Source organism: Chiroxiphia lanceolata, chromosome 5 (assembly GCF_009829145.1).
Source record: "Chiroxiphia lanceolata isolate bChiLan1 chromosome 5, bChiLan1.pri, whole genome shotgun sequence".
Classification (NCBI taxonomy): domain Eukaryota; kingdom Metazoa; phylum Chordata; class Aves; order Passeriformes; family Pipridae; genus Chiroxiphia; species Chiroxiphia lanceolata.
The window spans coordinates 7,039,339-7,064,961 of NC_045641.1; the positions used below are offsets into that span (position 1 = coordinate 7,039,339).

Sequence of the window (25,623 nt, forward strand, 5' to 3'; positions counted from 1 at the left end):
TGCTTACCCTGTGTGAGAACCACACTGGTCTCACCCCTGATGCCATTGGTGACAGTGCCCACTGGGTGCACATTTTGCCATCTTTTTCACCCCTCCCAGAAAGCAAAGGAACTGGGGGAGATCTGGAAGCGCACTGTCGCATCCTGAGTGAAGCAGTGGGGTTACTGCTGAAACCAAGGTCAACCACTCCTTGGCACTACTGTTTGTTTGTTTTATTTAAAAGCTGAACTATTTTGAGGCGTATTATTAGATTTTTATGGGTTGGATTCTCTGCTTGTTCTCACAGGTAAAAAGCAAATGGAAACTTGATCAGCCAAGAGAATTACAGTCGTGTGCAGAGAACAGTGCTCTGTATTGCTGGGTGCCTACAGCTTCCATTAGAGGCTCTTTATTTATAAATATGTATTAATTCAGCCTTGAGCAAGGCTGTGACCCCAGACCCACTTCTAAACCCAGCGGCAATTGACCCAAAAATGTCAGGACAAATCAGATAACCATAAAAACAGCCAAAGAAATAACCAAAGACCAGCACAAACCAAATCAATGAAGCAGATACTACCTTAAATCAGTCTTATTAAATATGATGCTCACTGAGTTACGGATGCCCAGTGCCTTCTGAAGGGCATCATCAACAGAGAAAAATCAGCCCTGAAAGATCAGTCCTAACACAAGAGACTCCTGGTGCAATAGAAATGGTTGACTGGGAGGCTTTCTCAGGTATTCTATCTCCCACAATTGTTTAATACACTAAACAGGAGAAATGTTGCTGAAATAGGTAATTTTCTTGGACAACATTTGAACCTTTCTGTGAAAGTTACTATTCAGCCTCCTTCTCATTTGCTGTGCAAAGATTTACCAAACTCTGCATTTTAACACACATTTGATGTCCTTGAAAGAGTTATGAAAACACACTAGGTAGTAAGTACAGGGCCTTCTCTTTAGTGGGCACCAGGAACTTGCTCAGTTAGGGGCTGTTTTTATGTGTATGTGGCCTTTCTTCCTTAGCATACAGGATGGAACACAGGTCTTGGTGACCTAAATGTTTACTTAATACCCTACTAGTTTGTGGAAACACCACTCATCATCTGTCACCCATTTGGCCTCTCTAGGCAATTTCTCCATCCACTGACATTCAGGAGAACACGAGCTGTGAAACAGGGGGAAACATGGTCCTCCCTATCCAACTCACTTCTCCAGCAGAATTCATGGCTGAACCTCATTGGTGCTAACAGGCTGGTGTCTGATTGCTCCAACACTGGTGAGGTCAGGACAGTCTTGGTGATGTTGATGGGGACATCCAGCAAGTGATTCAAAAGATCTGACCGAGTGCTGTGCTGTGCAGGTCTGCTGGGGTCCTGGCTACTGGATGTTGGCTCCAAGACAAGCTTTGATTTAAAGCTTGTCAAAGGGATGAGACCAGCAATACAAGCCACCACTTTCCAGAAGAAAGCCCTACCAGTGACTCATTGTTTGTCCCTATTTCCTCCACCTGTTGTTGTAGCAGAGTGGAGTCAGCTTGGAAAAGGGATAAATGAGAAGGTTGAAAACAAGCAGGGAGGACAGAGGGGATGTGAAGAGCAGAGGGAGCCAAGTCTTGGTGGTAATAACTGTGAAGGGAGAGCAGATGCAACAAAGTGGCCGAGGAGCAGCAAGGCAAAAGCATTCAGGCATCTCTTCTCTTTCTCATTCTGGGAGTCTCCTGTTCCAGGAAAAACACATCTAAATATGGCAAACCCTCCATGCTACATCCAGCTGCTGGCTCTGGCTCATTGGCATTTGTTTGAAGGCTGTTCCCTGAGCAGGGAGGGAAGTTCCCCCCACGCCTGCTCCGTGCCAGAGCTCAGGCTGACTCACTGTGCCAGGATGTCAGTGCACAACAGCCCACAGCCTCAGACAGCCGCTATCTCCTGTTCTCCTGTCTCTGCCCGACACATAGGATATCCTCCGCGGCACGCGGGAGCCCAGCTGGAGCTGCTCCGCACAGGATGCGCTCAGATATCCTGTGGGCGACTCGTCTTCGAGAGCCCCTGCGCTCACGGGCTGTGATAGAGACCATGTGGGTGCTGTTTGTCCGCTCTGACACCCGCCGGGGCGGTCCAGCTGGGATACGGCCCTGCCAGATGGAGCAGCGAGAGCCTGGGAAGGCTGGCTGGGCTCTGTCATGGGATCTTCAAACGTAAACAGGCCCCTGCACAGGAAACCTCCACTGCTGCTGAAGGAACGGGGCTCAGGGACCGGAGGCTCCTTGAACGTGTCTGCAGAGCTAAAGCAGAGGTGTTCCTCTGTGGTGTCTCCTCTGCCCATGGAGATGAAGAAGGTGGTCTGGAGTTCAGTCCAACAATAACCCAGTGGTTACAGGACTCCTCACTAGCTCAGAGCCCTGCAGAACTCTTATGGCACAAACTGCTCTGAAAGAAAATCCACCTTAGACCTAAATTCATTTTGTTCTGCTGGCTTTGATTAGGGTTTCTGCCAATGTAAAAGCTTTTAGTCACAGACAAATCTTATCAAAGTTGCCCAGGGATGACCCATAGATCCTGAGCAGAAGATCTCTCAGCTAAATCACAGCAGCCCACTGTTCTAAGGAGGCCACTTCAGATCCAAAATGAGGACAAAAGTTACAAATTCAGTTTGTCAGAAATTAACTTGCGAGCATCAGGTATCAAAATTACAACTCTGCAGTGGACAGGCTGAGATCAAGGACCTGGGAAACATAGAGAAGTGGAGGCTTTGGCCCTGAATTGCTGTGATCATGAGAAAGCCCAGTCTTACACTCCCCAGTGTAAGACTCCATCTCCCCTTGGCTGTGTCTTGAGACTGTAAGTGACGTGGGGCAGGATCTTTGCCAGACAGTGTGACAGCTGGAAGCAACAACAAACTTTTCCTTGCAGACTTGCTGCAAACCCAGGGGAGACATGCCAGTTTTGGCATGTTCCTCGTGGTGCTGACAGCCCCTCCAGTGAGGACGAGTGAGATGGAGGGAGGAAATGACTACAAGTAACTTTCAGGAAAAAAAAGGACTGAGAACAGTAGGGAAGTGGGGGCACACAGAGGCTCAGTCCTGCCCTTGTGATTTCGAGTCACTTGAGGTATTTATAGCCTGGAAATCTATTGTGGCCACTTAATCATTTGCACTTATTCTCTCCACTGTGCAGGCTGTACTGTGATAACCCATCATTGTTGTGGTTGTGTGCCGATAATCTTTGGCACAATGGGAGGAAACACAAAGGCTGGGACAGAGCCAGTGACTGTGCCCAGTGGGACAGGCAGTGAATGCCCCCTCCTGTCCAGTGGGACAGGGATGGGTCACCTCTGCCAGTCAGGCTGGAGGGAAGGGGCTCTTGGAGCAGAGGGGTCTGAGTGACTGCGTGGAAGCAATCCAAGGTTTCCAGTTTCCTGGTATCTCTCCTCTTCCAGATGTCTGCTCTCAATACTTCCTTCCAGCTGCTTGTAGGTTCTGGAAGACACACAGCAGCAGCAAACCCCACAGCTTTCCTTACCATTTTGTGGAAAGCTCTGTCCTCAGTGCTGGTAGGACATAAAATGCAGCTCAGAAGACAGGATCACAAAGGGAGCATTGGTGCTTGCCTGGCACACCAGCAGCACCTTGACAGAAACAGAGGTTCACACAGTCCTACTCAGGCATCCAGGTGGAGAGATCCACCCACCCAGGACTGAAGAAATGACTCACCTGGTCAATGAATTTTGCATGGGCCTAGTCACTACTGCAGTTCTCCTGAGTCTACAAATCCTGTGCTCAGCTAGAAAGGATTTGAGGAGGGAGCACAAAAATATAGAAATAAAAGCATGGGCAGCTCCAAGTTTGGAATTTCCAACCACATAACCCTGCTAGGTGCTGGCCCTACAGCAGGTTTTCTGGGCTTGATTTTCTGCTGGCTTTCACCTGGCTGCTGCTCTCTCCAGGTGTAAGAGCAGAAGCAGACCCTCGTGTTTTTTTCCAGGAACACAAAAAGTCAGTGTATGAACATGGAAACAGCATAACTACCAAGTAGCTCACAAACTTGGGAATGGTGCCCAGGAGGCTGGGAACTTGGAAAGACCTTAAGAACTTTCTTAGGGTACTTAACGTTATTTACTTTCCAGCAGGAGAGCTGGAAAAAATGCCAAACAAACAAAGAGTTCCAACAACCCGACACCAGTCTGGGAGCTGCTGAGCTACTGCAACTCCCTAAGCGATGGGAGGCACAGACAGTGGATTGTATACTTTGACAGGAAGACCTCAGGAGTAGAAAGGCAACTCTGTTTGCAGGCAAGGCAAGGAATTGCACAGCAGGCAGCTCTGGAGCTCTGTAAGTATCGCACATTTTAACCCCTTGCTGAACATTTTCCAGGCAGGAAAGTGCAGCTTGTAAGAGACATGAAGGATACAGTGATAAAAAGCTTATATTACTACACCAGTGTCGGCTCAATTTTAAAGCATTTGCATTCTTATATGGGTTCTCCCCTTGTCCAAGCATGAGAAGGTTTTTCTCTGCTGTTATACATCTCAACACATTGGGTTTTGATAACTTGATGTGACGTTTAACAGAAGGTTAATTGACTGAAACTCTTAATTACAGTGATACCAGCAACCTTGCTCTCCTGAATACCTTTTCACCTAAGCAGTTTCAAGCTCTTTGCAAATCAGCAAGCCCTGCTTTGTGCCTGCAGTGACATTTATCACTGTTTTACACACAGCTTGCCCGGTTCAGACTGACAGTAGAGGATCAAAGAGATACAGACAACCTCCTAAGTACCCTTCTCCGGTCTTTCTATCCTCGTGCTCTAGCTCTCCTCTCTATCACCTTCCCTTGGGTTTCTTTAACAGTTTCTTCTTCACACAGGAAGGTGCTCTAAGCTACAAAAAGAAACCTCTACCCGCCACTGGTTTGGTAGAGAGTGCTAGAGAATAGCTCTGTTGGGCCTGGGACACCAGCCAACTTCCAGCAACAGAGAGGTAAAGCAGATGTGCACTCTGTGAAGAAGGTACTCTGCCTCAACTCTGCTGAGGGACACCACCAGTTCCCAGCCTCAGCTTCCCTTGTGAGCTGCACTGGCTGACTGCTTCCTCACTGCTGGCTGGGCACTCCTTCACAAACCCATCTACCTCAGGATGAGCTGGGAGCCAAGGGATGGTCAGGGTAGAAACTGTGAAGAGACACCAGGTTTCAGCTGGAAATTGAGAGGTTGGAGATGACATCCTGGAGGAAACAAGTGGTGGTAAAGAGAGAGGGGGAGTCTGCTGCCTGTGCTGTTTGTGGAGCAACATGCTGAGAGATGGACTGACACCTGGACATATAGAAAGGCTGAAGGGAAGTGACTTTCATTTCTGCAGTGCAGCTTCTGGCTGCTCCCCATTACACCATGACCGTGGCCCTTCCCACCATATTCCCTTTAGTTACAGAATAAAGGACCTACCTGATGATAGAAGACTCCCGCTGCTGCCGCTGATAATTTTGCCTTTACTCCCCATGTTGGCCAGCTTCGAGGTCTTGAGCGTTCCAGTTTCAGTCAGGTCAATCGCAATCTCACTCAGGCTTCTTGCAGCATGAATCTTGGACTGGAGGCGGACACAGGAGTTAGTAATGATATAACACTTCTCTAAAGCTCACAGAAGGAAAAAGACCTTTCGCTGCGGCAGGAAACAGGCCTCCACAGCAAACTTGGATTATTTTACAAGAATAGAAGCAATCTGGCACAGATTGCTGCACTTTTTACATTCTTTAGTGGGTACAATTCTGGCATTGCTTCCTGTTGTTTGGGTTTTTCTCTGCTTTGCTATGCACATTTTTCCCTCTTAAACAAAAGATGTATGGAGTCACTGTTTTACCACATACAATAAGAAATCTTCAGAAATGCCTGCATAATAACCTGAAAAGCTCAAAGGCTAAAGACCATCTCTAGCATTTAAAGGAAGCCAGGAGGGGCCTTTACAAATCTGCAGTGAGCTTTGGACCAAGACACAGGGAGGACATGGCTTAAAAGGGCTGTCATGAGAAGCTAGAAGAAAATACTAGCAGGAAAACACATTCAGGTTTTGTTGTCCACACTAATAAGCTACATTCAATGCCCCTGTTGTGAGGGACCTCTTCAAAGTATTAACATTACTCCAGTAAGAAACAACAGCCAGCCAGCTCAGTAACTGGCCACACTAGGGCAGGGAGTTACCCATTGTTCACCACGAAATGTCAACAAGATAGTTGTAGTTTGTAATTACAAAAAAGTAAACATGCATAGTGTGTAAACCTACAAAACAGAACAGAATAGAATAGAATAGAATAATTTCAGCTAGAAGGGACCTCCAGCTATTATCTAGTCCTCCTCCTATCTTAGGAGGGAATGAGTGGACTTCCTAAGATGTCACTCTTTTTCCATTGGCTACGGAAGGATTTGAGACAAGATGATGCCTGAAAAGTTGAGATAACTCCAGAACTTTCTCTTTGTTGAGCAGTAAGCTCAGATGTGGTCATGTCTCCAGAGCCAACAAAGGAAGAAAATGTTCAGGGCAAGGGGGTCAGCAGCCCTGAGCACTGAAATGAGCATGGCAACTGCTTCCAGGGTTGGGCTCTCTCAATCCTTCCTAGTGGCTGCCTTGCCCCACTGTCACTAACTCAGCAGCCACCTCCAGCCCATTCTAGCAGGTGCTTAACATGAACAAGAGGATCAAGAACACTGATCAAAGTTGCTGAGGATGACCCTTCCAGCACTATTGGGAAGAAGAACCCAACATACGAAGGTCTTCGGTGGCCACAAGAATTTTTCAGTCCTTTTTTTGACAAATATAGCCTTAAGATCAACTTAAAATAGCAACTGCCACATCAGAACAACCCTCTCTAGTCCTCTGTCTCATTTCTGACTTGAATTATATCCAAGAACTTAAAAAAAAAGTAAGGAAACTTTTCATTAAGCCATTGTGGAATTATCTGTCCACAAGGAAAACTTCCTCCTGCCTCTTCTGAACTAATATCTATGTTCTGAGCTCTATTTTATGTATTGGTTGTTGAATTCACTTCAGGTAACAAACCATGCTAACAAGGAGGGAACTGACAACCAGGGAGAAGCTCACTGTCTGTACCAAGGCACACAAAGTGACTGCTATTTATCTCCAAACCTGGAAATCTGCTTCTTGCTGCTGACCCTCATGTGAACCCCTCAGTCACGGATGGAGGGAGCTGGAGCTCAGCCCGTCACCCAAATCTCACAAGCCTTGTGCTGCTGAGCTTGAATTAGCTTGGCCTCACAGGGCCACTGACCTGTAATTTTGATTTCCCAGAACGCAGAAAGCTGTTGGTACCTCTTGCCAAGGCTCTCCAACTGCATGAAGAGTGGTGAAGCCTCAGCTCAGGATCACCTGAGTGTTCACCTCTGCACCTTTTCAAGGCCAGAAGAGACTCAGCCCCAGTCACACAGTTCGGGCCATGGGCACATCATCACAGTGCTGACAAATCAGAAGCTGATTGACATCCATGTACCAGGGCGTGATCTGTTCACACTGGAAGTAACATGAAGCAGGATTACAAGGAATGCTTGCCATGATGGGATTTTCGGTATTACTTCACATCCTCAGGAAGAAGAAACCATTTCAACAAGAACTAAGGCTGTATTGATGGCTCAGTGCTTGCTACACTGAGCTTCTTAGCTCTGTTACTGATGTGCTGTGGGGCTCTGGGTAAGACACTTAAGGTTAAGTTCTTAGTGATCCCCTGCCTCTGTTTGCGTATCAGTGAAATAATAAGGGAAGGAAAATGTCTCCCTGTTGCACACTGTATTTTTAAGATTAATTTAAGACTGCAAATGAAGACAGCACTGGGAAAGCCTTCCGCTGAAAACACCCTCAGAAGTATTATAATAATTTAATATTCTTGGGTATTTACAGGCTCCATCATTACCATTCTGAGGTACACAAGTCCCTCACAAGCCTATTTCCACAACAACACCAATAATAGGGCGTGTGTTCTCACTCATTGGAGCGCAGAGGCTGAACTACCTGCCAAGATGTCAGAGCAGATCAGTCAACCAGTTCTGACCCTCTTCAGCTAATGTTGCAACCAGTTAGATGCTTCTCGTTCCCAGCAGTTCCTCCCTAAAATCAGCTTCAGGAGAAGAACAGCATTCTTTAATTTCTTGGATCAGATGTTTCTGGTCAGAAACAAGGCCTGAGAAACATGTTCTCCAAACAGTTCTGGAAGGTTAGTTCTAGGTGAGGAGGAAAGTTACTGCTTTTATCTAACAAGATTTCCTGCTACCGAAGTCTTGATAAGGAGCCTGAGCATGAACAGCTGTTTTTGCTGCAAATCCAGACCTGTGGAGGTCTGACTGCCTCTGTCCTGCTGATTTATCCCCTGCAGGTGTATGTATGCTGCATGTAACCCTACATGGATGCAGGGTTATGTGTACCTTGTATAACCCCAGGAACAGCCATACTGATCAAACCCAATGTCTGCCTGACCCAATACACTGAGTCCTTGCAGCAGATGTCTTGGGAAGGCACAAATCCCAAGTCTGCACAGACAGATCCACCCCTCCTGCTCTGCGAGGCAGTGGTTTTCCTGTATTTGTAGGATAGTTACAGCGAGAAGCCCAACAGTTTATTTCCACTCATATCCAGAATGCAAACTGGGGCACACTCTGACCCTACCTGTCTGGCTGGGCCCCAACCAAACTGCTGAGTGAAGGCAATGAGGCTGCCGGGTGCTGTTGTGGTCCTGGCCGACACACCAAGCCAGCAGTGGCTGGAAGTGTGCCCTGCATAGGCCAAATGAAAAAACAATGTAAGACAAAGGCCTGGCACCCCTGGAGACAGAGAGAGGAAAAGCAAAACAGCAGAGAGCAGATAGGATCAGCAGGGCAGAGAGAGCTTCCCTTACAGAGGGTACAATTCAAACTCCTGCTGAAGCCATAGAAGAAGGTTTTAGACCTGATTGCAGTTGTGCTTATGGTGCCCTGCATTAAACAGTGGGGATGTAGCATCTCCTGAAAGGAATAGGGTTAATTTTCCATGCTGCCTCTGCTCCCTAGAGCAATACCAATCAGCATCGGGTGGTCTCGTGCTTTGGACAGGCTCTCAGCAGCAGCAGGAATCAGCCCAACAGCTCGTTCCACACAGGCCACTGAGCAACAGCCAGTGCGAGGCCTGGGCAGGCTGTGTGCTGCAGACAAGGGTGAAAAGCTGGATTACACCCCATTAGCACTCCCTCGAGCCCTGCAGTCCCTCCAGGCTCAGAAATTTTAAAGCACTTAGCGCAGACCTGCCAAGTCTCATTTACATGGAGGGAGACTGGCTCATTCATGAGTCATTTCAAAGCATGAGGCCAAACTGATCCCTGGCACGGTTCTGACGGGGTCAGAGGGTGAATAAAAATCCATAAGTGAAAGGCAGCAGTAGATGGACACTAGGGATGAATTTATCCCTCTTTCTGAGGTGCTAAGGCTTTGCTGGAGGTGATTTTTTGAAACCCTTGGCCTATTTTCTACCAGTTCACTCAGCCAGAAAGACTTGCACTTGGTGGAACGTGCTGTTGAAAATTCCCACAAAATGGGACTTCTTGAGGTTTCTAGGCCAAACGTTTGATTGACTCAGTGCAGTCAACAGAGCAAAGACATGCCTTGAAGTCCTGCTGCATCTGTCTCCCCCCAAAAAAAGGGAAGCTGACAGGAGTTCGGCACACTGACAAGTTCACTTGGGAAGCTGGGGATCTTTTCAGTCTCTGCATTAAGCTTCGATTGCAGGGAGAGAGAGACAGAGCAGCAGCAGCGAGTGAGAATCTGGGAACCTGGAGCTGGCAGGACTTCAACACGGAGTGAGGCTGCAAAGACGGCTGGGACTTCACTTTTAAAAGGGTCAGAATCGAGGCAAAGCTGATTTTATTTCTTTTTAAAATCAAGTGAAGAGATTTTTTTTTTCCAGTGGAGCTGTGCAGAAGGTCCAGATCCAACTGGTGCCCATTTATGTGAAGAACAGAGTTCAAGCTTTTTTTTATCACTATGTCACATCTTCTGCCATCTAATCTACATCACTGGAGCAAAGGCTCAGCTGCAGTGAGCTCCAGCAGGCTTTTCCTTCTAAGTTTGTTTTTATTTTTCTTTCTTTTGTCAAAATGATGTGAAATGCCAAGTTTGGACATGAAAGGAAGGAATATCTAAGTTCTGCTTTGAAGTTGGGGATTCAATTGAAGTGGGGCCTGAGATTTAAGGGGCTGCAAACCCATGTGACCTGAAACTCAAATAAATGTTTGTCTGGGCCCTGAGAGCTGAAACCAAGACATTTCACATCACCCCACTCTGGGATATGATTTACTGGCTTTCCAAAGTGAAGCCCACATGAGTACAGTGTCCTCGAAGTGACCAGCAGGACGAACTGACCAATTAAAATTGATGGATCTATCAATATTGACAGTGTCACGTCAAAGATGAGGACATCTGACTAGAATACCAGTTGTTTTTAGAGAAAGGGACAAAAATATTTGTGTGCCTTAACTTCAAAGCCTCAGCATGACCACCGGGATTATTGTGACAAAGCACACTGACATGGTCACAGACGTGACAGGTTGACAAATGAGGGCTGGTGGGTGGTGCTGTCTGTAGGAGTGTGAGAGAGGGGAGATCAGACTGAAACACAATCTGCCAACAACAAAAGAAGTCACTGAAGGGAAGTCCTGGGCATTTCAGAGGCCCAGTTTCTTACCAAAGAAATGAGAGGAGTAGGGAATCTCCTTTTGTTTGTTGGTTGCTTGTGACCTAAATACCTTGCAGCTAGATCAGCAAATCCATCTGGCTAAAAGTAAAGAAAAATAAACTTCTGTTTGTTTGCTGAGTTAACAGAGAAGACTATGCACTGCCCTGATGATCCTGAGCAGAGAAGGGGGACAGGAAAGCATCCTGTGGTGTTGGGTGAGCGTGCAATTCTGTCCATATTCACAGCTGGCACTTAGGCAGGGGTGGGAAGTTGGCTATGCCTTTAAATTCAACACATCTCACAGCAGCTGAGGTGAAACCTGGATTTTTGCATTACATGGGACATAGCCAAAGTGAGTGCAACTGCGTGTTCTGCCCAGGGCATCCAAAAGTCCTACCCACTCTGCAATAAAGCACAGAGCTCATAGTGGAGAAAGCAATGTCAGAAGGGTTTAGAGTGGGACTAACAGCACATTGATGGTCCTTCAGAAAATTCCATCAAGCCAATTCAATTCATTTAACTGGCAGAAAAAATAATGCAATAAAGAAAAGCAGGAAAAAGAAATATTTCCCTGCCAGTTCAGGGGGCTGAACTGACCCATGGAGGGACCTGATAGGGCCCTGCCTGAAAATGCCCACAGCGCTTTCAGCAATAGCAAGATGTTAAATTGGTTTCAGCCATTTGGAGGAATATCACCTGCACATTCTGCCCTTTCTCCAGAGATGGGGGGACAATGTACGTGCCCACTCAATACTGACTCTGTCTTCTCTGTAAAGTTTTACACCAGTATGCTCATATGGAGAGGGAAGTCTGCACAAGAAGTGTCAAAGTGATCTCAAAGTGATCAAAGAAATCTCCTGCTGCTCTGGGTATGCCTAAAAATACCGATGAAAGGAATTAGACAACACACACTCCCCTGGTTTCAAGGTGGCTTCTTTTGTGTACTGCGTGGCCCTTTGTGCAGCACCAGATCGAGACAGTTCCTTGTAAGGCCAGGCTGTCAGCCTCCTGCCCCTCTCCTAAAATAATATCCCTACCCCTCCTTTCGAGGAAAATACGATAGTAAAATGCAAGGGACAGCAAGAAAGATTCAGAAACAGGTGTGGATTGTGAAGCTACTTTGAACTCAGTTATTGGGAGCTACCCTAACTTTATGAGAGAGTTCAAGACATGGAAAACATCCAGACAGGGATGTGACCCTATCTGTTTGTAAACTTTGGCTCTTCCAATTTGGCCACGGTTCAGTACAGCTTTTTCCTCAATTCTTACTCCCACAGACATGAATTCAGTGTCGATTTTCTCAACCTGGCCAAAACCAGCAGATATTTTGGGTCAATTTGCCTTTTTCTGATCTCAGGTGGAAAGGGAGGACAGGAAAGGAGCCACCACCTGGACTTGACCTTGCTGAGACTGTGAGAAGCGAGAAGGACTCACCAACCACAACAAGCACTTCCCACTCTGACATGCTTACCTTGCTCTGCTTCCTGTCCAGGTAGAACTGGTGTTGACTAATGGCCATAGCCCAGATAGACTTTATTAATGCTGGACAGGCGTACCACGTATGCACAGCGATGCCACTATGCCCAAAAGTCCTCCTGGTCACAGATGCCCTGGAGAGGAGAAAAGAATGAACTGGGGTTACACCAAGGCTGCATCGCATTTCTTTCTGTGGCAGACCCTGTCACAGATCTCCTAGTAAAAGCTGCTGTCTTTACTGTGCATGCCCTTGTGCTAATGGGAAAGAATACTTAGAAAACAGCAATAAATAGCTAATCAAGCCAGGAGAGCACTTACTTTAAGTATCTCCTCAAGACAGCAAACTCCAGAGGACTAACAGTAAAGATGATCCAGTTTGTCCAGTTCTGACTGTATTCCTGGGTTTGGCTGAGCTGGTGCTGACTTGCTACATATGCCAGGGGTGTCACCAAGGCCAAAGCAGGTGTGAATGCTCTGTCTCATTACATGCTGAGACACCTGAGGCCAAGTCCTCACACCCTCCACTAACTCTGGCTTTGGACATAGGCTCTCAAATATTAGGACCCACACAACAACTAAAGATCCATAGGAACGATGGCTACTTTAGGGAATGTGGGAGAAACTTTTCAGATACCTCGATTTCCCCAGTTGTGAACAGATACAGCAGGACTTGCCAAGTGTATGGGAGAGGGGAGTTGTGAGGCTTGGAGGGGGCTGCCCAGTACCCTGGAGAGAAGAACGGGACTCAATGATTAGATGAGTGAATTTAAAAACAGGAAAAATAAGAGCTAAATGTTTCCTCTCTGGGACTCCCAATTGTTCTCAAACATAGCAAAAAACCACAGATTAGGTTTCCTCGTGCTTTCACAGCTGTACGGAACTGCTTGATTATTCCTTCCCATCCCTCAATTTCAACTCCACCAGCAGAGCCCCTGACACCAGCACACTGGCACATCCAGGCTCACAGCATCCTGGTCTGCAGAACTCCTCCCACTGCAGGGATGGAGAGCTGGCTGGAATAAACCACGCCACCAATCTACAGAGCCCCAAACAAATGAGGGCCTCCTCTCCAGTCTGTTAAGAAGAGTCTTGTGGTGGAGTACAACTGTGAAATGATGTGACACGGTTACAGAGGCTCGCTCAGAAACATGACACTTGTCCCTTTTATGCAGGGATGTGGATGCTGAAGAGGGACGAGTGTGAGAGACAGCCTGGGGTTGCCACCGTCAGCAGGGACCCTGTGCCATGCAGGTGTGGAGGTGGCACTGCAGGAGGGCCCAGGAGCTCCACTGTGCTGTGCAAGAGATAGATAACTCTTTTACCAGCACTCAGAAGTCCTCAAGCCTGCTAAGGCCACCTCCTGCACCTGCTGTGGCCACCTCTCCTCTGGTGCCTGTGGGCTATTGCCCTGTCCAAACTTGGAGGTGAACGTGGTGAGGGGAGACATACAGTTAAAGAAAGTTGTGACACAGCCAAGAGTGAAAGAAAACCAAAATCCTGCAGCAAAATGAGAACCACTGGCAATGTTCAGCCTGGGAGAGGACTGACAGCTCTTGTGTCTCAGGGCCTTTTCAGTGCTTCAAAATGTGTTAAAGTCAAATTATGAAGCTACAAATCAGAGTGAAATTTCTGAGAAAACAGCAGTGGCCAATGCAAACAGGGTCTGAGACAACTGGGATCTCAGGTTTCAGCGTTACTCTGTGCTGAGTCCTTTCCATGCAACTGTCCCATTTAGGAGTATTATTCTCGTGACAAAATTCTCCCTGGATACAACAGGACACTGGCTGATGGTGCTAGTGAGGATGGTTGCTGAGCTGCCTCATTCCTGTCACTGGACAGGGAATGAAGGCTGTGCTGGGAGATAATCTTGAAGCTGAGGCTAGACAGAGAAAGAGATCCAACTCTAGGTGCTTTATGTTGGTTTAAGGGACACAAACCACTGTAGCACACTGGCATGCAAGGCATTAAGGCACTCAAACATGGGCTGAAACCTTAATTCTGATGTAATCTTATTCAGTTCAAATGTAGTTACTCCAAGAACTCTTAGAAACATATTCTGCAAACCATTCCTCTTCTTGTCGTAAAAGCAGCGATTTCAAAATTTTTTTCTCTTTGGGATTTGTACACGTTTCCCATCAAAACTGCAGACTCCAAAAGTCTGCAGACTTTGCTGGTCAGAGCTGTGGACTTGTTTTTCACAGCTGTCTTCTGAGGACCTGAGAGAGGTGGCCCATGGGTGTTTTTTCCATGACTTCCCTCCATGCATGCTACATGCACTATGGAATTAACCCTGTTGATACCCCCAAAATGTATAATTTTTCTCCTTCATGGGATAAGTAACTGCAGTGAAGAGAGGTTAAATGGCTTGTTGGGGACAGGAAGCCATGGGCAGAGGCAGGGTTTAAAAACATACACTGTGCTGCCCAGCCCTGGCCACAATCACGGAGCTGCGCTCACTCTCCTGACTGTGGCTTCGCTGACTCAGGCTCTGGTTTGGCTACACAGAGAGGAATGTGGAGAGAGCACTGTGTTGGCTACTCCTCCGCCTCCACATGCTGAACAACTCCTCGCAGGAGTCCATCCCACTTGGCCAGGAGACTACACACCGAGCTGTGTTCCCACCATGCCACTGCAATGTGCCGTGCTGCTTTACAGCCAGAGCACCAGTTCGACCTGGACGGTGGTGCTCTGAATGCAAAAATGAATCAAAAACCCAGCCACAATAATTCCCTTGTAGCGAGAAAGTACCAGGCTGACAACCTGGGACAGGGCTTTGTCCTCCTGGTGTTGATTCAGAGAAAAAATGCAATGGAATAAAAAAGCGGAAGCTCTTCTGTGTCACTAATTCCTATCATCTAAACACGAATGAAACAGAAGAGGTTCCTCTGTGTGGTCACGTTTCATGCATGACATTGAGTTGCAAGTATCATCATGATTCTTAAAGTCTCTGAGCTGTTTCCTTTCTTTTCCTTGGAACTGCTCCTTGCAGGAAACAGCCATAACTCAGGGCATTTAGGGGCTCCTGGCTGCTGGTTGCTTGCAGCCAGGTTTCTGACACCTCTGGAGGCTCAGTGAGGGAAGGAGTGCAGCTCCTGCTGCTGGAAGATCTCCCAGCGGATTCTCGACTTTGGGAATTCGCTCTGCTAGATTTCATGCGACTATTTACGTGCTTAATATTAAGCAGATGCTTCAAGGTTCTGCGGACCTAGAGCTGCACAATGATATGAGCTGCTCTATTCTAGTTTTGCTTTAACAAAATGCACCTCTGCAGACAGGCACCACTGTATTAGTGTGACCGTGTTCGTATCAGGGTAAATAAGCACAGAAACTGCATGCAAAATTCCACTAACAAAAGTACATATATTAGTACACAGATAGGCATGGGAAACAGGTGAAACAGGATCACAGCTGAGTGATCAGCAAAACACACTACTACCAGCAGCACATCAAATCAGCCTGGGAACAGAGCTGGTCTCTGCCAGTTGTATCATACTTACACTGCAAGCGAGACATTGCTTTTAGTGAGAAACACTTACAGATTCATATTCACACTGGTCACTGCAGTAACCATCCACTAACGCAAACACACAAGGGGTGCTGAATGCTCTTATGAGATGCAGCACAGTCCCTTGAACTAACTCATGTTCAGTTTCTAAAGTGAGAAAAAAAAGATTCCCGTGTCAAAAAGACTGATGGGCTTTCATCCAGGCTGCCAGTAAACCTCTGGTTCCGTGCCATTCCTTTCAGTTGCACTACTGAATATTTATTTACAAGGAAGCATGTGAGTACAAAATCTGGCGCCCAGCTCCGGGCTCCAAGTGCAACATGGGGACAAGGCAAACCCCCTTAAACTCACGGGGGCTGCCGGCACCGCAGCTGGGGCACTGGAGCAGCACAGTCCCGGGGGTCACAAGGTGCCAAAACAGAGGAAAGGAGAAAAAAATACTGCTGGGAGCCGAGGGCAAACACATCCTCAAAAACACCCACCCGAACAAGAAATGTCCCGCTGGAAGGAAGCAGCAGCCCCCGGCTTGGGCACCCGCTGTCCCTCTCTTACAGGTTCCCAAGCTCAGCGAGCCCCGGCACAGCAGCGAGGGCAGCGCGGCTCCGCAAGACCCGGCTCAAGGCTCGGCACCGCAAAGCCCGGCTCATCCCGGCCCGTCTCATCGCTCACCTGCGCGGATCGTGCACCTCCACCGAGAACTTCTTCTCGCGGAAATAGAGGTTCTCCAGCTGCCTCCATTGAAAGATCTGCGGGGAGAATGAAGGGGATGAGGCGCCTCCGCGCGATCCCTCGCCCAGCCCTGCTCGCCGCTCCCTCCCGGCGCTGCGGCGGGGCTGCCCCGCTCCGCTCCGCCCCGGCCCCGCGTCCCGCCCGCGCCCCCCGCCCCGGGCCCGCGGGGCAGCCCCGGGGGCGGGCGGTGCCCTCCGTCCCTCCCTCCCGCTGCCGGCGGCGGGATGGGAGCCGGGGGCAGGCGGGGAAGGGCGCCGGTTTCACTCTGCGGGGCCAAGTACGTTTAAACACACGCAAACCCCGGGGAAACCCGGGACTCGGATAGTTTTTCCTTGGAGGATGCAGCGGGTGTGCATCGGCCCTCTAGCACAGCAGCTTTTCCGCGGGTGGAGGAGGTGAGACCCCGATGAGGGCGACTCACCCCACTTCACCCACCCAAGTGCGATACCCAGCTCTGCTTTTATCCCGCAATCCACGTAAGACTGGCACGAGCATGAGCCCAGCGGAGTCAGTTTATCTATCCCAGGTGCTGGCAGGCTCGTGTTGGCGATGCCCAAGGCTCCAGGTGCTCCCAGCAGTGCAAAGCACGGCAATAAGCAGGTCATACCTCTGTTTTACAGGCTGCCCTGCCGAGGCGTCTCAGAACAGCACCGGGACAAAGCGAACACTTATCACTACTGGGGAAACTGAGGCACAAAGCTGTTACGGGAGTAAAATGCGGCACCTCCTCGCCCCTGACTCAGTATGGGCCAGCTCTGGGGTGTCTGCGTGCTCCTGGGCAGTGGGATGTGCTCACACGGTCCCTGTGCCCCACCTCTGCCGGGAAATAACCCCCCTTTCCCTGGCAGGAGGGCGGTCTGACCACAGGAGCAGCGCGAAGGATGCGGTGACTGCGAAACACCGTGTCAGCTCTGCAAACTACCCCACCTTCACCGCCGCGGACAGGTCCATCACCACCTCCTCCTTACAAATGAGTAAGTCAAAATCCAAACCCTGGCTTCCAGGTTGCTAATCCACTGGGAGGAGGGAGCCTCCACCCCGTGGGCATCTTGGACTTCGGCTTCCCTGCACTGCTCCTGGCAAGCAGCGGAGCATGGGGAGCGTAACCTCGCTGCTGGGGAGCACAGCCATCAGAGCTTTCCCTGATTTACGCTCCTTCTCCCACTACAAGTAGCTTCTGTGGAGTTCCTGTCCTACCCCCAAGGAAGGCGCTGGCTCCTGCCACGCCGAGATAAGCCGGGTTGCCGGTGTCAGCGCTCTGGAGATAAGTAAACAGGAGGCGTAATTTGATTTGCACTGATTAAGCTGCTAGTGGAGGTGAAATCTAGAGAATAAAACAAACCACAGAGAGGACCAAAATTTTTCTCCTCGCTGATATTTCAGGAGCAGCAAAACTGAAAATCTTTGTTTGTAAAAGTTTCCAAGCAAGGTTGTTTTTTTGTTTTTGTTTTTGGTTTGTTTGTTTTTTTTTTTTTGGTGTTCCTTTTCTTCCTCTAACAGGGTGTTTGGAAGGAAGGGGGGGGGGATGAGGAGGGCACTGAGCTGCCCCGTACTCTGGGGCTGTTTGCACTGCGGGGGGGTAGGAGAGAAAGGGGGCCAGGAGGGATAGGAAGCCTGGAGGGCTGAGTTACAATGCCCTTAGAGGATTATTTTATTCCTCCACTGGAAAAATTAATTGCTGCATATAAGTTGTAATCACCAAATGAAGCACAGAAACACCCACTATTTTACCCACCGAGGGAGGACAGGCACAGGGTGAAAGGGTTAAGCCAGGAGCTGAAGTCTGACTGAAGTCTGTCTCCTTTGCAAGCTCCCGGCTTCAAAGGCATGAAAGGAAGTTTGGGGCCTAAACTCCCACTGACAACAACTGGGGTCAAGCCTGAAACTGCCATGTGGGCTGCTGAAAACATCCATCCCTCCGTGCTTCCAGATGCCCGTCCGCAAGGCGGGGAGGATAACGCAGCCGTGCTGCACGGCATGTGCAGAGGACGTGTTTGGGAGGCGCTCAGACATGTGGAACACATAAGAGTCTAAAAAGCCAGCAGATCACACCCTTCAGAAAATATCCCTCTGTCCCCAGGTCCCCCGTTGTCATTTATGACTAAATTTCGGCGTGGCGCAAAAGGAATTTGAAACTTCTCCGAGCTGCTGGCAGCTGCTCTACTCAGCTGCTTTCCTGCCCATCGTCCTCCTCTTCTGCCCATCCTCCTCCCTCCAACTCAGCCAGACTGTCCCCTGTGCTCAGATCCTATTTTACCCTCTCTGCTACCAAATCTCACAGTGCTATTTGTTAAGTGAAGCTCTGTTCCTCTTTTATGATTAACTCCAACTGTCCAAACACACAGGGCTCTGGGGAAGCTGTTCAGATGCCCAAATGTAGGCATGGAGTGCCCTTTTCCATGCCCCAGGGTACCCTGCCTGGCCTCTGGCTGCTGCCCTGGGAGGGAGGGAGCCTGCCATAGGTCCGGTACTGTATCTGCCAGCCCCACTCAGATGTCTTGGATCACCAGCAGTGCCTAAAACAGCATTAGACACCTACGTTTGGGCATTGGAGCAGCTCCTCAGATCACTGCATTTTTATATTTAGTTTCTTTGTTTTTCTTGGCAGGGTGTGGAAGGAGGCAAATCCAGACTCTTGGGAGGGAGGGGGTGAAAGTGACCCCACAACCTGAGTTTGTGTCTTTTTTTCCATAGCTCTGCTCTCCAGAATGCACACGTGTGTTTTACCATTGCTGTAACTGCCCTCCCTTTGCTGCCCTCCCAAATATTATTCTACAGTCTCCCGCTCCTTCTTCCCACATTGATCTGAGAGGTCTCCCCCTTCATATACATAAGGGATCCAATCTGCAAAAATGTGAATACCCACAAGAAAGTATCCACTTTCCTGTTAGCCGATCACAACCCTTCCAGAGAAACAAAGCCAAAGGTCTCCCTTCAGCCAGACCTCCTAATGTAAGCAAGCTGTTCCTTTCACCAGTTACCCAGCTTATGCACAGTCTCAGATTGATGTTGTTAATGCAGTGACAGATGCACAAGGTGCCATTAGTGGGTCTTCTTAAAAGGAAACATAATTTTTACCCATCAAGATCCTTTTACCACGCTGGTGCTTGCAACCCTCACTGGGGAATAGAGTCACAGCAGGGAGCTGGTCGTAATTTCAGCGGGATCTTGTGGAAATGCAGTGACAACAGATGCTTGCTGGCTTTGGGACTAGTTTGAGTCAGAGCATCCATGTTCATGGCAGGTTTGCCTCTCCCTGCACTGAGGTTGAGTTTGGTTTTGGGTTATTTGGTTAGTTTGCAGGGTTAAATCCATCGCCTGCATTTGTGGGTGGGACAATTCGGTTTGGCTTAACTGGAATTGCATTAGAGATATGGTGACTTTGCCAGGCAAAAGGTACCTGTCCCAAGCAAGGACTGGGACAGCATCTCCACAAACACGTTGGAAATGGTGCTTAGGAGAAAGTCCCTCAGTAACACAAGCTGGGAGCACAGTTCCCCTGCCCTTGAGTAGTTGCCTTCCCTCAGAGCCCGCAGACAAGGGGACAATTAGCAGTGCGTGCAGAGGGCTGAGTCTCTGTGATGTGGTGGTTTGCCTGCTGGGTTCTCTTCTGAGGTCAGCGGCTCATTTTGGATCATGCAGCACTGGGCAGCTTTCAGATGGGAACAGTTTTTGGTAGAGGCCATCATTACAGGCTGCACATGAGATCATTTAATCTTCAACAGATAATTAAGGAAGTCTCCACAAGGCTGGCTTTTGAGCACAGCTGCACACTCACACATGCACGTGAAAGGGGCTACTAAAAGAGTAGAAAATAATTACTCCTATTCCCTCCTCCTCTGAGGGGACTGTCCCCACCGTGGGCTCTGTTTCATTGTGCCAATAAAACCAGGACCAACACTATCACTTGAATTTTTAAAACTGCTTATCAACCAACAAACATTCAAGGGAATAACTGTTCTCTGTCAGACCACGTGCACTATTTAAAATGCGTTGTAGTGGGTGGGAAGGCCATGGTGGGGAAATCGGTGCCAAAAATGGCTTCTGCAAAGCTAGCAGCTTAGAAGAGGAGCCATGGGAGAGATCTGAGTACTGCACGGTGCGCTGCGGAGAATTCAGGTGCAGGCTACAGGAATTTTCTCATTGGAAACCCTTTCCAAGAGGCAGGCAAGCTTGCCAGGCACCAGATGTTTGTGACTAGTTACAAAGAGCTGCAGTCAAAGCCCTTTAGAAGCAAGCTTCTTTTGTGAGCACACTTGTGGTTTGCTGGCGGCTCCCTAATTAAGCTGAGCCTGGAGGAGGTGAGGCCCAGGGATCTGCATCCATTGCAGCCATGTGAGTCAGGAGAAGGTTTTTTACCACTTTTATTGACCATGAGGCAGGAGCCGTGCACACAGCAGGAGGTAGGGACAGTGTCAGAGTATTTGAAAAATGCCTGAGGCTCCTGATAAAGAAGGGAGCATGTTTTATGAATGAAACATCAGGGATTGCTTCTGGCTGGGTCACTCATGGCCTGGGTGTGGGGGGCTGAGTTAGTGCCAGGCACTAGGCCATGCTCTGTCCCTTTGTGCTCAGGGAGCCTTGCCTGAGCATCCAGTGGAAGGGCCATACCATACCCTTGGGAATCCCTGGCAGTAACGAGGCTGTTGTTGGCTCCTGTGTTGCCCTGCAGCTCAGGACAGAGAGGGTTACTGAAGGGCAGCACCGGTGGTTGGCGCGCAGTGCTCTCTGAATTATGGTACCTAAAGAAACATGCCCAAATAGTACCTTTTGGAGTAATTCCAAATCCTGGGGTTGGGGTACTGGCTCCCTGATACTGTTGGTTGACTCCTGTGCCCAGAAGAGGTGGACTTGGCACTGAACTGGGGAGAGTGCTGAGACTGGGCGAGTGCACTGTGGGGACACGATGTGAATCATTTTTGCGTTTTATGTATTAAGAACCAAATATAAATGTGCGGGAGTCTCATTTTCTTTCCTTTTTCTGTGTGCTGAAGCACCTGAGCTGTGGCACAGGCTGAATGGGTCACCCAGTGATGCACACACTCTCAGGGGTTCCAGACATCACACTTGGTAGCTGCTCAGAATCAAACTATCTGCAGAGGTCTACAGGGATCTACCTGCTGTTTGCTCTCTTTGATGACCTAGAGGGAGATTTACAAAGGAGATGGAGACAGACATTTCTCAGAGGTGCCCAGTGAAAGTATAAGAGGCAATAGGCGCAGGTTGTGAGGTTGCAGCAAGGGAAATTCTGAGTAGATATATTAAAAAAAACCCCAAACCCCAAACCCATCAGTGCAGGTGGTCAAACACTAGGGCCATGAGTAACTCGACTGAACTCTGAAGTTGGTCCAACTTTGAGCAGGAAGTTGGACTAGAGACCTCCAGAGACCTTTGTGACCTATGTTTTTCTTTGATTCTAAACATCTGATAAATGACCAACTGTAATTGCTGTTGGACTTGCTGACCTATATGGCATCTCCCAGTCCTTCAAGTCTTGCTACTTCTTAGATGATTAATGCCTTGTTAAATCACACTACGCAGAAGGAACCATCATCCCTCCAAATGCACAGACTACCACCTGAACTGGATGCTCTGAATGTCTTGTAGAAAAGGCAGGGAAATAATGTGGCACATTTCTAACAGCCCAAATGCAACCTGTCCCCTTGCCTACAGCACGGGCAGGAGCCAGCACTGGATGACATTCTGATACTAAAACTGGTACTAAAACAGTGACAGTATTTTCACACAGTTTGCATGAGTGCAGCTACAAACTCCCAAGCCTTTTGTCTTGCAGTTTAAAGACAAACCAAACATAACAAAAAAAAAAATTCCTCCTTGGAAATGTAATTCCCTCCCCTGAACAAACAAGCAAGCAAAATTCTAGGAGTTGAGTTATGCGAGAGGTCAGGGTGGAGGTTGTGAGCAGTCCCTTTTTGGCCCTAAACTCTATGGAAATCACAGCTCCAGTGAAGTCAATGACCGTTTTGTCCCAGTGACTTCAGTGGGGCCATGGTTTCCGGGCATGGATTTGTGTTCTGCCTCAAGCCAACCCTGCTCCCATCAATCATACCTCTGTCAAACTAGTTAGAGAGAACGAGGAAGGATTTGGTCCAGGCAGAACAGCACCATCTTACCTCAGACAAATGAGCTCTTGTTTCAGGGACAGATTTACCAAGAGATTTCCGTGGGCTGTCACCTGTGAATTAGTGTGACCCATTGCTGAGAGTGCCCCTGGGTCATGAGGTGGGGATGCTGCTGCACCATAACTTAGCTCTCCATCCTGCCACACTTCCATTCATTCCTGTGTTTTTATTAGTTTGGGGTATTTTTTTTCCTTTCACTTCCCAAAACAAAAAAATAAAAGGTTTCCTGTGTGATTTGATGTGGGAAACAACTCCACCAATGATCTTCCCAGAGGCTTGCCATCCTCCCTTCCCCCATGGAATGAGAGAATGGTTTGGCTAAGTGGGACTTTCAGTGGTCTGTCAGCAATCCCAGCTCACTATCTAATTACTTCTTTGCCTCAGGCTTCAGGACCTTTTTTGCCAAACAGACAAACAATTTCTGGTCCAATTTGAGATCCCTTTTGCTGTGTGCTGTTCTTATGGGATCACACCACCCCAGCAAACAATTCTGGCTTGACCAAACACAAATTGCGTCTAGGTCTATATAATCACCACTCTGCATTCATTTCCATTATGGAGACACAATTCCCTATTAAATTTCAAAGTGGTTTATTGGCTCAGAGAGGCAGCAGAGCATCAGATCACAGAGGGAAGAGCTGCTATTTGGACAAAGCATTATTTGTCTACATAATGCAACTTGATATTTGTGTCTTTAACTATGCACAGATTGGGACTTTGGCTTTATATTCAACCAAATATATATATATCCACCTTCACTGCACATATATATCAGCTAGATGCTGTTAGATATTGCATTGCTGTCACCATGCTGTGTGTGTCTAAATCAATAGGTCTACAGAGAACCTTTTTTTCCTGATTGTTGTAAGTTAAATTTTCTCCCTTTTATTCTCTGCAAGCAAATCAAAGTGACTGGATCTTTCTGGATTGAAGAGGTCTCCTTTCTGGCACAATATACTATGTATTAAATAAAGGATGCCTGGTCTGTAGCCTGTGAATCAGCTGTGGCACCCTAGAAGTATTTATGCTGCCCACAAACCATTGCTGTTACTCTCTTTCCTAAGGATCCATATGTCTTTTCTAGTGGCATGGCTAAGTACTATCTCTGTCTTGGAACCAAAATACAGGGACCACCATTTCCATCCCACACTGCTATGGCAATGCACATTATGAATTAAGTTGTGTGACTAAAAACCCTCCTGTGATCCGGGGTGTCTGCTTATGGAGTGCCATAGCAGCAGCAATCCCATGGAGATGGAGATGGGCTGTAGTGCCCAACATTCTGAGCCTCCTGCCCAGGCCACTGACTAAAGGTGCCTCTTATCCACAGCCACTGAGTAATGGGGCCCCTGCCTGGCTTCACCTGGTGATAAAAGTGCCCAGACCTTTGGAGTTGGGAGTCCTGGTGAGCCAAGAGACAGCATCTGAGCAGGGTGGGGCATGGGGGAGCTTGCCACCACTTCAGAGCCAAGTATAAGTGCTCAAGGAGGTTTCAATCTCACTCCAGATCTCCACCCTAACTCCGGGGCTCTGAGGTCCAATTTGTTTCACTTTGTGCTGTCGGAGTAATTTGTCTTTGCATCTTGTTGAAGTTCCTGCTGTGCGCTGCAGAATCATTTAAGACTTGGCTGCTGCTTTTATAGAGAGTTACTGTTTAAGACCTGAATACAACAAAGCACTTAGAGCAAGGGAGTTTTACTTTGATGGGACTACTCCTATATTTAATGATAACCATGGGCTTGACTTGGCTGGATCATGGGATGTCATGCTGTAGCCTTTCCGAATGTAAATTTTCACAGAAAACCCCGGGGACTGACTGTACGTCTGATGGTATCACCACAGCACACCAAACCACCAGGATAGTGCTGTTCTCCCGATAAAGCAGTAGTGCCTTAGACTTTGTATTAGGATTTGCAAGTTGATCAAACTATTTATTTATCTACATAACGGAAACTGAACGTGACTATTGTATGATTTTAAAAAATTGTTTTACCTAGACAATCTGTTGTCTGAAATCAGCCCTGTTTGGGAGAGATACTGAAGCAAATTTTTATAAGCTTTTATGAGAAGGAGAAAAAGTGGTGATGATGGCCTATACCTAACTGTTACTTCATGCCAAATTCCATGCAGCTGAACTCCTTCCAACTTGTTTTGAGCTATCAAGCTTTTGTCTTGCTCCACAAAGTTATTGTGTAGGTTAATGGCAGTTTCTTTGGCTGCTGTGATTTATCCAGTCTGCATCTATATCCAGCTCCTACAGCAAGGCTGTAGGATACGGATTGTGGGTCATATGGTGAATGGGATTGGGAACTGATCGAGGTTAAGAGTGACCAGTTTTTTTTGGCTGAGTTCCGCTGAGCCAGTCTGATTCCTTCTCTGGAGCAGTTTCCTTCCCAATTGCACACTAATACCAGGATGACTGAGGAAGGGGCCCAAGGGAGGAAGTGAGGAGTGGTGGCAGGATTGCGATGGGGGAGGAGGGTGGTGAAGGCCACTTCGGCTGATATTGCTGCCAAAAGAAATGTGCACTGAATCACAGCCCAGTGTCATGTCCAGCCAAATCCTGTGGAAATACTCAGTGTCAGGGACAAAATCCTGCTTTCCAGCCCAGTGTGCTCTGATACGATTTATTCATCTCCCAGTGCGTTTGGCAGCTTTTTGGCACAGTGAAGTGCAATGGTAAGGCATGGAATGGTGGATGTTGAACAGGGAAGTGCCTGGTGCTAGATGGTAAACACCCCAAACTGAGGGCAAGCAGTGGCAAAAAAGGTGCTGGTGAGAACATGGTCCCTGTGTAACAGAGATGGAATAAGAGATTTTAGCAGGGAAGGTCTTAAACTGTGGCTGCTCTTCAGCAGTTGCAGGTCTGGGTCTTGCATTTTGATAAGTAAGGAAATTGGGTGAGCAATCTCTTTCCATGAGAAGAAACAGCACGGTAAGGAACTTTGCTTTGTGTACGTCTCCCTCCTCCTGTGCTCCACATTTCAAAATACTAAACCAAGACTGAATTACTGCACTATAAAATGAGTTGAACCTGCCGTGACCTGAAGACTGGTTCAGTTTACAGCCAAGTCCATAATCCAAAAAGCATGAAG

At 48.0% G+C, this 25,623-nt stretch overlaps 1 protein-coding gene across 7 annotated transcripts in view; it reads right to left on the reverse strand.

Annotated features, from left to right (window-relative positions):
- The window catches only part of FRMD4A (FERM domain containing 4A), a 364,535-nt gene that overhangs the window by 24,371 nt on the left and 314,541 nt on the right, over window positions 1-25,623 (reverse strand). For all 7 annotated transcript variants that reach the window (XM_032687618.1, XM_032687617.1, XM_032687619.1 and 4 more), the window contains 3 exons: window positions 16,326-16,402; window positions 12,147-12,285; window positions 5,419-5,560 (listed from right to left, as the gene is read on the reverse strand). In XM_032687618.1, coding sequence (XP_032543509.1) covers window positions 5,419-5,560; window positions 12,147-12,285; window positions 16,326-16,402 — 358 coding nt within the window. The remainder of the gene's footprint in view (window positions 1-5,418; window positions 5,561-12,146; window positions 12,286-16,325; window positions 16,403-25,623) is intronic.